We start from the raw sequence: 12755 nt of genomic DNA on the forward strand, positions 1-12755 counted from the left end.
CGGAACGCGGGAGCGGCTGCGAGTGGCGCACGCCCCGGCCGTCACGACCGTGCTCCTGATTGGCCGCGCCGGGCGACGACACCGGGAGGGCCTGGGCGGCAGCTGGGAGCCGGAGCCCGCGCGTGCGCAGAGGGAGCGAGGTGAGCGGAGGGGGAGGTGGCCGGCCGCTTCTCCTGCGTCCGCCATTTTGTTGCTGTGGCTCTTGGGAACGGGCTCGGCAAAACCGCCCGGGAGGCGCGACGCTCTTAGGAGTCCGGTTCTTTGCGTGGCGGCGGGTTTCGGTGCAGAGCCGTGGGGGGCGCGGAGTCGGTGCGTTCCAGGCCAGGAGTGACTGGAGGCACCCCGGTACTCCGGGCAGCCCGGGGACCCCGGGGCGGCCNGGTGGCTTGGCCCTCTAAGCGCGCCTCGAGGTGTGCCAAGAGGCCCTTCCTTGGCCGCAAAGCCGTCCGTCGGGCAGAGGCGTCCAGAACAGAAGAGAGCAGCCACCGCCCCGGCCCGCCGCCGCAGAGCCCGGGCCCGACACCATGTCCTCCGCCAGGTTCGACTCCTCTGACCGCTCCGCCTGGTACATGGGGCCGGTGTCTCGCCAGGAGGCGCAGACCCGGCTCCAGGGCCAGCGCCACGGTATGTTCCTAGTTCGCGACTCCTCCACCTGCCCTGGGGATTATGTGCTGTCCGTGTCCGAGAACTCGCGGGTCTCCCACTACATCATCAACTCGCTGCCCAACCGCCGTTTTAAGATTGGGGACCAGGAGTTTGACCACTTGCCGGCCCTGCTGGAGTTCTACAAGATCCACTACCTGGACACCACCACCCTAATCGAGCCCGCGCCCAGGTATGCCAGCGCCCGCGTCCTCGGGCGCACAGCCCACTCCGCCCGCGGAGGAGGGTCGAGAATGGCAGGGGCTTGTTCGCTTGGGATCCATCGAAGAGTGGAGGTGGTGGGGGGGGGATGCGGCGAGGGGAGATTGAACGCGTTTCACCCCATTCGGAACCAAATTATTTTCCAGAAGGCATTCTGAACGGAAGGCTAGTGTCAGGATCTGGGTCACTGAATGCGAGGATGCGTTTTAAACATGTTTAACGGTGGCTGCATAGTTAAAATACACGCTTTTTTTTGCCTTTCATCATGTTATCTATCGGGTTATCCTACTAAAGCAGAATGTTTTATTGTTGTTTTTAAACCTTTTTTTGGACCACAGACTTCTTTGAGAATCTCAGAGTAGTCGTGACTTTCTCCCCTCCGTAAAAATGTACGTACACCCAATTTTGCACACTACACAAGGTTTTTGCACTCTGTGCTCCAGTTTAAGAACTCTTGGACTGCAGCCTTTGGAACAGTCGACAAATGAAAATGCTTGAGCGCTTAGAAACAAAACCTTTAACTGTTAAATATCAGAAATATGTTGATACCTTGGTGCCAGGTTTGAATTACGCCAGACTCCTTTTGCTTTATAATTGCAGAAATTTTAAAAGAAGGTGCATTGGCTTCATCTAGGACATATTATTGTGTTTTTATTTTATAGTTTACCCCCAAGTCGGACCATTAATAGGCTAGAAATCAACCTGGTTAAATTCTGAGGAATAAGGCTATATTACTTACTAAGGGACACTTTTGAGCAACACCTTTCCTAATTCTGTGCAGGTTTAATTTCGGATGTACTTTTTGTATGTTTGTAAGTCTAATAATTTAATATTAAAGTTAAGCACCCAAGGGCGCCTGGCTGGCTCAGTTTTTAAGCCACCAACTTCAGTTTAGGTCATGATCTCATGATTTGTGAGTTGAAGCCCTGCATGGGGTTCTGCTCTCACAGCACCAAGCCTGCTTTGGATCCTCTCTCCCTCTCTCTCTGCTCCCCCAAAATAAATAAAGTTAAGCGCCCAAAGTGACTCCAGGCATCAAGCATCCTCCTTATCAAGTAAAATGCATTATTTTATTTGGTTACTTGCTTTAATTTAGTGTTTCATCACTTTTATTTAAATTATGCCAAATTTGAACTGAAGAAATTGCCTAGAATTTTTTTAAATAAAAAGTATTTTACTGCCTATTTTGCTTCTTGAACATCTGTTTAAAAGAGGGTGCTGATAGAGGATTTTTGGAATGAGATGTTCCTCATTTTATAGATTTGCTGGCAAGATGTTGCTCTGAGCTTTAACTGTTAAAAGCTATAATAATTAAGGAGCCCCCACTGGATGCCTAAGTGTTGCCATCTGTGGAATAAGAGAAGAAACAAAGCCATGACAGTATAAGGACTATAAGATTAACTGCTGAACTAAATGGACTTTAAAAACTGGGATAAAGTGATTATAAATCAAATAGTGTATAATAAAGACCTAGGCACCATGAATCTGATGGGTGAAATCTCCAGGTCCCCAAAGATGCTGCAATTGGAGTCATCTTTGAGCACAGTATAATTCTGATGTAAGGGGTTGGAGAGAATACTAGAACCAACTATAATATTTTTTAATATGTTTAAGTGAATTCTACAACTCATGGAGGTGAATTACATCATTAATTTCAGGCATTTGTTAAGCCATGTTATGTGCAAGGCATTGTGCTTGCTTTGAGGTGACAGGTACTGTAAATACAGCAGTTTCAGAAAGTGTGAGTAAATGGTTGAATTCCCTCCTAGAGAAAGGGGAGTATGCTGCAGTGGCTTCCCATTACCAACAAAAACAACTCCACATTTTTCATGCATGTATCTTCTGAGATACCAGACATAACTTTATGTTTTTGATGCCTGTCCTCCCCCCTTCCCTCTACCTTGTTTTTCTTTAGTGCAGCCCCACCAGGCAACTCACTTAATCTCTGGTAGCTACTTACCTTCTCACACCTTTGTACCTTTGCTTCAGCTATAGGCTGGGCTGTTGGCTCTTTCCTTGATTGCCTAACCCCTACTCCTCTCGCATTGAAATCTTAACTGCTGTTCCAGGCCCCTCAAATAATAGGCCCTCCAGCTTACACTGCAGCTTTAATTGTTTCTCCCTTCTCCCTGGTTTTGCTCTCTGCCCCAAACATGTTGCTGTAATTTAGTTTCTTATTTTCCATTGTCATCAGAGGGTGATCACAGTGCTGGTTGAATTAGATCCTGACTGGATTTACTTTCTTAAATCTTTGGACTGTCTCCTTCAAGCTTGAAATTCGCCAGTTAGGTTTAATACGTTTTCAGCCTTTGGAGAAAACTAGAAGTACCCTGTAAAGCCTTGACCAAGAGCAAGTCAGTTTAATGCCTCTTCACACCCAGGGGCGCCTGGGTGGTTCAGTTGGTTGAGCATCTGACTTTGGCTCAGGTCATATCTTGTGGCTCGTGGGTTCGCCCTCAGTCGGGCCCTCTGCTGTCAACATGAAGCCTACTTCGGATCCTGTGTCCCCCTCTCTGTGGTCCTTCCTTGTACACAAGCGTTCTTTCTCTCTTTCAAAAATAAACATTTTTAAAAATGTCTCTTCGCATCCAAACAAGATAAATTAAGTGGTTTAGTTTTTTAGGCATCAAAATTGAGCTCTTAAGGCCAAAGTTTCATGCCCCTTAGCTTTGTAATTTTGCTTAGTGAAAAATTATAACAGTATGATTTTCTCAGAATTTAAGGACTGGTGCTTGTTTTCTAGTCTGATCTTTTTAATTGGGATGTTCCTTAACATTTAGTTTCGTATTTTTATTCAAATATTTATGAGCATTATATTCCAGTAATAGGAACTGAGAACAATGGATGACAGACATATTTTTACCATAATAGAACTTATATTTTAGTGGAAGAGACCAACTAAAAAGTAGGAAAATAAATAAAATACTTACAGGATTAATAAATACTATGAAAGAAATGACGCTGGGCAGAGAGAATGAAATAGAAGAGACCTACCTGATGTAGGGTGGTCAGAGACAGCATGATGTTACCTAAGGGTAGAGAAGAGACAAGCCTTGGGAAGGCTTGGACAAAGAGGAGGGGAAGAGCCTTCCAATCATAGAGAAGAGCTTACACAGAGTAGTTCTGAGATGAAAAAGATAGCCAATGGGTTGGGAGTGGTGAGAGGTTTGTTGTTGTTGTTTTATTTTAGAGAGAGCTAGGGAGAGGAGCTGAGGGGGAGAGAGAGAATCTTAGGCAGGCTCCATGCTGAGCCCCACACAGGGCTCCATCCCATGACTCTAGGATCATGACCTGAACCAAAATCCAAAAGTCCAATGCTCAACTGACTAAGCCACCCAAGCACCCTGGGAATATGGTTCTTAAATAAGAGGATCCTCTAAGAAGAGTTATAAGATGTAAAAGGATAAGGAAATTGGATTTTAATTTAAGCACAGTGGGTCCCATGGGAGGAATATGAAGCAAGAGAGTCCTCCGGGGTTGTCACTACTATTTGGGTACAAAATTTTGGTGGCTGATAACATATAGATGTCATAGGTCATATAGACTGACTTGAGTTTTGGCTTAGAGATGCCTGGTTTGGAGTTAAGATTGATGTTGCTAATGGGAGGAGGGAATGATGAGGAAAGAGAAAGAGAAACAAAAATGACTTGGTACATTTGTAACTTTGTATCTTCTCCATTTATCTTATTAATTCCTTTTTGTTTTGTATTTGTGGTATTCCTGTTGCGGGTTTTAAATTAAACTTTTTTTTAATTAAAAAAAAAAAAAACCCAGAAGGTGTCATGTCTTGTCAGAAGGCTTTTGTTGATTTTGAGTGACCCTAAAGGATTCTCTTCCAGTATGTGAGTGTAATTTCTGTATTACAGTTGATAAACAAAATCTTTGGTGATTTTCACTTCCAATTTATTTGAGTATAAACATTCTTAAGATTCTGTTCGTTAAGTTATAGTTAATAAATTTTCAGGTAAGTGCTAGTGCTTCTTAATTGAGGTGATTTCCAGTTTAACAACAGAATGTTTCAGAAGGTTCCTGTGGGAAAACAAAATACGTTTTCCTGTGATTTAGAAACTGTGTTTTTCATAGCTTACTTTGCTTATAAAATCTCCAGTTCTTAGCTTATGTAGCTATATGAAAGCTAAGAGAAAAATCATAAGAAGTAAAGTTTTTTAACTGAGGCAAGTTGACCCTTAGTGAAAATCTCGGATTTTTGTCAACAGACATTCCACGTCACATGTATTTGGTAACATAGAACTAACACTGAATCAAAATAATCCCTGTCACATTCTTTTTAAAAAAATTTTTCTTAACGTTTTATTTATTTCTGAGAGAGAGACAGCGTGAGAAGGGGAGGGTCAGAGCAGAGGGAGACACAGTATCCAAAACAGGCTCCAGGCTCTGAACTAGCTCCTAGCACAGAGCCCGAGGTGGGGCTCGAACCCACGAACCGTGAGATCATGCATGACTTGAGCCGAAGTTGTCCACCCAACCGACTGAGCCACCCAGGCACCCCAATCCCTGTCACATTCTTGAGAAGGTTACGGGTACTGAGATTTTTAAAAAGGCAATTTCCATGCTATCTAATATGATGGAGTAGCTGGAAAAGGATGCCCAGCCTAATCTGAGTGCCCAGAGGAGGGCCCTCCCACCTGTGAAGCAGAAGCCAAGCCTTGCATGGACCAGAGGATGCCACAGGCAACATGGTCACACTTCCTCCCACATCCCCTTTTCTAAATATTTAGACTAAAGTCTGGACTTTTATAATTAGGATGGGGAGCGAAGGATTACCAGTAATTTTGATTAGCATAGAATCTGGCACCACGAATAAACCTTTGATTTCCTTCTTACCAGTAGTTTAAACCTTGTAAATTTGATTCAGATGAGATACAAGAACATTGTCATTATGCTGGAATGGAAGCTTGCCCAGTTAACAATTGTGTTCCCATGACATGTAAAGTACTGGTAGCCATTTGATTTGTGATTTTTTTTTCTCATATTTAAGACTAAAATACAGAGTTTTTTTTTTTTTAATGTTTTATTTATTTCTAGGAGAGAGGGAGACAGCATGAACAGGGGAGGGTCAGAGAGAGAGGGAGTCACAGACTGAAACAGGCTCCAGGCTCCGAGCTGGCAGTCAGCACAGAGCCCGACGCGGGGCTCAAACCCATGAACCGCGAGATCATGACCTAAGCGAAAGTCGGGCGCTTAACCGACTAAGCCACCCAGGCGCCCCAGAGATTTGTTTTTTTAACCTAAGAATTTTTCCTTTGACTTGAAGAGTTGGACTAGATTATTTCTAGGTTTCCTTCAGGCTAAAATATTTTAGTTTTTCCTGATAAGTAAAAGGGGACAGTGCTTATTAGTGGGAGTTCAGATTATTTTAGAGTCTGAGCTAAGATCATACCACGTAAGGTGGGGCCACTAGGCATGTGGCAACTAGTCTGGAATGACGGCTGAGAGCATGAGTGGAACTGTGGTGAACTAAAGAGGCTTGGAGCGCAAACCAAGTGGCATACAGGATTTCTTTGTATAACAGAATTAAACCAGATATAAGGAACTGGAGTGAAGTTTTTGTGTTTTCAGAAGGAAAAAAAATATGGACAGTAATGGGAAATGCTTCTCTATGTCTTTGGCATTTTATTTTATTAGCAGGAATTTTACTGTATTGAGGCCTACTCTACACCAAAACCCAGGACTAGACTCAAGGCATATCATGGGAGTAAATCCTGGTTTTAGCTCTTTAGAAGCTCAGTATATTGAACACGTTAAAATAAATACCATAGGAGCTTAAAAGCAAGGATGATCAGCTGATGGGTCAGGGAAGGCTTGAAAGAAGAGGTGAGAAGGTGGGGAGAAGTTCACTCCAGTTCCTGCTGGGAAAGGCACAATTGTAATTAATGTGAGTGATGGGCATTGAGGTAGGATGGAAGAATAATATTAAATTGTAAAAGGCCTCCTATGCTATGTGAATAAATTTAACAGTGAGAGCTATCTAAAGTTTTTTAATGGCTGGGTGGTTCAGTTAGTAGAAATAAAGTTGTTTTTGTTTTTTTGTTTTTAATGTTTGTTTATTCTTGAGAGAGGGGAGAGAGAGAGAGCCAGCTAGCGCACGTAAGCGGGGGAGGTGCAGAGAGAAGAGAATTGTCATGACCAATGTTACTTTTTAGAGACTGCTCTGGTGTGAGACTGGTAGAGAGAGTCAAGGATGGGGAACTAATGAAGGACTGTTACAGGAGAAGGGATTGTGAGAAGCTGAACTAAGCTTTGGGACTATAAAGTGGAAACTAACAGTTGTCGCTGGGCAATTGCATGTAGAAGGTGAGGGAAGAGGTATGACTTCAAGGATGATTCAATGGTGTCTTTAATTGAGAGAATAGAAGAGAATTGATCAGGGTGAGGGGAGGTGATTGTTTTCAGCAGGGAGAATCTTTTTTTTTTTTTTTTTTTTTAATTTTTTNGGACGCTTAACCGACTAAGCCACCCAGGTGCCCCAAGGGAGAATCTTTTTTGAGATTCTTACTGGAAGCCAAGTTTAGCAATCTGATGGGCTTATTATTGAGAAGAGAATTGGGGGCTAAATAATGTAGATTTGGGAGTCTAAAGTTTGGGAATCCACAGAATGAACAGAAGAGGAGGAGCTGTAGAAGGGAGTAGAGAGAAAGCCACAGGCATAGAAAGAGAGCTGTAAGCGATGGTGTGAGTATTTAGGGATGGAAGGGTGAGCTTCTCAGTATTCAGTGCTGTTTCACTAGAGAGGTTCTTAGCCAGTCTTCTTAGACTTGATTCTCTTACCTGTTTTGTTTTGTTCTCCAACTTTTTTTTTAATTTTTTTTATTTTTTTTATTTCTAGGATAGAGAGAGACAGCGTGAACAGGGGAGGGTCAGAGTGAGAGGGAGTCACAGACTGAAACAGGCTCCAGGCTCCGAGCTGGCAGTCAGCACAGAGCCCGACGCGGGGCTCGAACCCATGAACCGCGAGATCATGACCTAAGCGAAAGTCGGATGCTTAACCGACTAAGCCACCCAGGCGCCCCTGTTCTCCAACTTTTAACTAGGAGATATTTTTGTACATAAAAGAGAGTATGTATGTACATGCAAATAAGAAAAATCTTCAAAACCCATTTGACTCCTTTAATTTTTTTAAATGTTTATTAATTTTTTGAGAGACAGAGTGTGAGTGGAGGAGGGGCAGAGAGAGAGGGAGACAGAATCTGAAGCAGCTCCAGCCTCCGAGTTGTCAGCACAGAACCTAATGCAGGGCCCAAACTCAGAGACTGTGAGATCATGACCTGAGCTAAAGTCAGACACTTAACCAACTGAGCCACCCAGGTGTCCCTGTGTGACTCCTTTTAAACAACTAGATTACAGTACCTTTGAAACTCTCCTCCCAGAAGTTGTATTGCTTCTTTTGCATGAAGAAAGAAATTTAACCTTAGAAGACACTCACACTCAGACTTAAAGAAAATGTTTTATCTGTGCTTTATACATGAAGCTGAGAATGGTTTTAACCTAAAGGAGAGGGGTTTCATTGACATTACATAGGAAAAGGCAATTTCCAGTTAGTCATCCAGGGCCGCCTTACTCAACATGCTATAGCCTATAGGCACAAGACAGGGAGAAGCATGGGTCTAGTGTATTTGAATGGGCTTGGAAAACTCTTTGCATATAAAATTTAAAAAAGAGTTGACAGCTGCTCTTTACAGTTTTGATCAAGGAATAAATCAGAATGATTGAGAAACAGTGAATTTTTCCAATTTTATGTTATCTTTGGGCTGTGGGGCAAGGAAGAAAGGGCAAGATAAGCTGCCCTGTCATCATCATAGTTTCATGTCTACAGTGGAACTAATGTGTAATTTGCAGGGAATTTTGATGAATATATGAGTTTGAGGATGTGGAGTGGAAGACTTGAATTTATGTCAGGCACGTGGCTGGGAGATTGATTTGATGTCAAATTTAAGATATCTGTGCATGTACTGAATCAGGAAATGAGCCCCATAGTCACTATAGCAATATAATGGTGGAGAAAGTAGAAGCTATCATCCATCTCTGTCAGATTTGCGTATATACCCCTTGCCAGAGAAGTATTGAAAGTTGAAAATACTCTCTGCTCTTTTAACCAAGTGATCTAGACAAAGAATCAGCAAACTTTCAGTAAGGAGCCAGATAGTAAATATTTTAAGCTTTGTAGGCCATATAGTTTCTGCCACAATTTCTCAACTATGCTTAATATGCTATACTTAAATAGCACAAAAGTAGTCATCCACAATACTTAAAAGAATGAGTGTGGCTCTTTCATTTACAAAACCATTCAGTAGACTGAATGGCCCAGAGGCCAGTTTCAGATCTCTAGATATGACTCTAGGCCAGACTCAGTTTTTGTATAGTGTACTGAAGCTAAGAATGGTTATCATATTTTCCAAAAGTTGTGTTAAAAAAGAATATACAACATAGCCATATGTATAGCCTGCAAAGCCTTAAATGTGTACCAACCATTTACAGAAGTTTCTCAGCCTCAAGGGCCTTGCCAGCAAAGCTCCTGGGCTGTGCTTATGAGGAAAGAGCAGTGTGCCCCGTGAAGGTGTGGGGAGACTGAGGAAGGGACTGTTTGAACCCTTGGGCCTCTAGTCTCTGATGCAGAACCAAAACACGTAAGCCTGTCTTCAACAAAATCTTTCAACTTCAAAGGGAGCTAGTCTTCAGCTTTTATTAGTTCATCACCTCCTTGCTTGTTCTGCCCCTAACAAAACTCACTCTTTTCCTTTGAATACGCCTTGAGCCTATCAACTTCTGCCATGACCCACATTAAGTACACATTGTTGTGCTTTGGTTGCCTTCCAGTTTCTGCCTATATTAAATTGGCAGTCTTTTAAGAGCAAGAACATGGTTTTAATACATTGTCTCCCAAGTTCTTAGTACATAGTAAGTCCAGTGGGTGAACTTCCTTAGTGTTAATCCCCATTGAAGCTATACTAGTGTCCTCACAATTTGTGTTGTAGAACTGACTGCTTTTAACTATACAGACAATGAAAATACCCTTGGAGGGAGCCTGAGATGGAACTAATTGTGCTTTTAGAAAAGGTATCTGAGATTTATGTAGTACCACCCAGACTTCACAGACTGTCTGTGGCCTTTGAAATAAGAGCAGAGTGAACCTTAAACAGGGTGGGAGTGGGGAGCTAATTGGGTGCTCAGTAACAGCCAGGAACTGTTGCGCATGTTTCACACACAATCTGACATTAATTTCTATACACTCAAAAGATGCAGGGTTTATTCCTGAGGCTGACTAGTTTAGAGGTTATGAGTGAGGACTCTAGAACCAGACTGCCTGAGTACAAATCTAACCCTGAGTTGGCATTGGCTTCCTTATCTGTAAAATGGGGATACTCACAGGATTCGTGAGAGGATTAAATTAAAGTTTATGTAGAGTGCAAACAGTGTCTAGCATAGGTTATAAATGTCAACTCTACTACTGTTGCTGTTCCTGCTACTACTATCTCCTAATCACCATTGTATAATATATTGATTACTGTTAATTCAGTAGTCAGCATACTATATTAAGCAAGTCATTTACATTAAAAAAAAAAAGATACAAGTTTTAGGGGTGCCTAGGTGGCTCAGGCTGTTGAGCGTCTGACTCTTGGTTTTGGCCCAGGTTATAATCTCACAGTTTGTGAATTTAAGCCCTGAGTCAGACTCTGGGCTGAAAGTGCAGAGCCTGCCTCTAACTCTCTCTCCCTCTCTCTGCTCCTCCTCGGCTTGCTCGCGCTCTCTCTCTCTCTCTCTCTCTCTCTCTCTCTCTCTCTCTCAATAAATGAATGAACATTGGGGCGCCTGGGTGGCTCAGTCGGTTAAGCGTCCGACTTGGGCTCAGGTCATGATCTCACGGTTTGTGGGTTCGAGCCCTGCGTCAGGCGTGCTGATAGCTAGCTCAGAGCCTGGAACCTGTTTCAGATTCTGTGTCTCCCTCTGTCTCTGACCCTCCCCTTCTCATGCTGTCTCTCTCTCTCTCAGAAATAAATTAAAAAATGTTAAGAAAATTTAAAAAAAAAAAGAATGAACATTAAAAAAATGTAAGTTTTGCCAAATTAGGAAGACTGCCTTTTGGAAAGTAGTGTGGCAGTGTAAAGGGCCATGAAAATGCCTGTGTTTTTAATCTGGAAATCTAGGCTTTACAAAAAAATCTAATATGGAGAAAATAGTTCAAAAGACTTCATGATGTTGATCAAATAGGGAGAAAGAAAAACTAACTATCCAGAAACACAGGGATGCTAAATTGTTGCAAGCTCACAGAATGAATTGGCTATAAAAGTTAGTGATCATGTAGATCAGTGATATGGGAAATGCTTGTAGTGTGGTATTAGGCAGAAAAACTGTCATGGGCATACAGAAAACACTTTTAAGAAAGCCATATACTTCGCCAGTGGGGTGGGATAAAAAAAGGAGAATTGTAGCTATGATAGGACAGGAACTGTGGGATTTTTTTTCCCCCTCTTTTGTCGTGTGTGTGTTTAATTTAAAGTTTATTTATTTTGAGAATGGGAATGTGCGAGCAGGAAAGGGGCAGAGAGAGAGAGGGAGAGAATCCCAAGCACGTTCCACCCTGTCAACGTGGAGCCTAACTGTGAGATCACGACCTGAGCTGAAACCTAGAGTTGGATGTGTGCACTTGACATGTGATTTAACAAGGTCTATTTAGGATACTAAACTTCTGTTGCAGTACAAACTACAGAACATAAAACGGTACAACAAAACTTCTTAATAACTAAGAACATAGCGAGGAAAATAATTCATCATAGAGGAGAATGGTTAAAAGTTTGACAAACACTGGTATAGAGTAAGATTTTTCTCTTAAGAGTAATGTTTTTTCTCTCTTAAGGTATCCAAGCCCACCAATGGGATCTGTATCAGCACCCAACCTGCCCACAGCAGAAGAAAATCTGGAATATGTACGGACTCTCTATGATTTTCCTGGGAATGATGCCGAAGACCTGCCCTTTAAAAAGGGTGAGATCCTGGTGATAATAGAGAAGCCTGAAGAACAGTGGTGGAGTGCCCGGAACAAGGATGGTCGGATTGGGATGATTCCTGTCCCTTATGTTGAAAAGCTTGTGAGATCCTCACCACATGGAAAGCACGGGAATAGGAATTCCAACAGTTATGGAATCCCAGAACCTGCTCATGCATATGCTCAACCTCAGACCACAACTCCTCTACCTGCAGTTTCCAGTACTCCTGGAGCAGCAATCAACCCTTTGCCATCCACACAGAATGGACCTGTCTTTGCAAAAGCCATCCAGAAAAGAGTACCCTGTGCTTATGACAAGACCGCCTTGGCTTTAGAGGTAAAATTTACATGGCTGATTTTTTTGGGTCTTTGGACAATTCAGTTTTCATTTTTAGTTTTAATTTCATTTCTGCAAAGTAATGACTGCTGATTTAAAGTTCTGTTCAGGGGAATAAGAGAATGAGGTGATTTTGGAAGATCCACTATGAGTTCCCATGTGACTCTTTTGTCTTTTCCCATTCTTTGTTTCTCCCAAGGTGTAGTCTCTCCTAGGTTTAGTTTCACAGTAGTTGGTGTTCTTTCCAATAAAGAAAGATGATGGTTTAATAAATACACATGACCTATAGACAGTCAGCATACAGATAGACACATAACTACTTGTACAGTTCTATATTTCTAGCATTGTGACCAGCTGAGGAGAAATATGAATAAATGTCTTAGAATTCCTCTTCAGTTAGACAGAGAAATGCTTAAGATATTTCAGACCTTAGGGGCGCCTGAGTGGCTTAGTCGGTTAAGCGTCCGACTTTCGCTTAGGTCATGATCTCACGGTTCGTGGGTTCGAGCCCCGCGTCGGGCTCTGTGCTGACTGCCAGCTCAGAGCCTGGAG

The 12755-nt window shown here is 42.6% G+C and overlaps 1 protein-coding gene across 1 annotated transcript in view; it reads left to right on the forward strand.

The window, feature by feature from the left end:
- The first annotated feature begins 386 nt into the window (after positions 1–386).
- CRKL (CRK like proto-oncogene, adaptor protein) overlaps positions 387–12755 on the forward strand; it is a 32491-nt gene continuing 20122 nt past the window's right edge. Inside the window, exons 1-2 of the mRNA XM_077745910.1 lie at positions 387–835; positions 11738–12203. Of these exons, the coding sequence (XP_077602036.1) occupies positions 525–835; positions 11738–12203 (777 nt within the window). The 5' untranslated portion in view covers positions 387–524. The remainder of the gene's footprint in view (positions 836–11737; positions 12204–12755) is intronic.

This window comes from Crocuta crocuta, unplaced genomic scaffold (assembly GCF_008692635.1).
Source record: "Crocuta crocuta isolate KB4526 unplaced genomic scaffold, BGI_CrCroc_1.0 scaffold344, whole genome shotgun sequence".
In the NCBI taxonomy this organism is placed as follows: domain Eukaryota; kingdom Metazoa; phylum Chordata; class Mammalia; order Carnivora; family Hyaenidae; genus Crocuta; species Crocuta crocuta.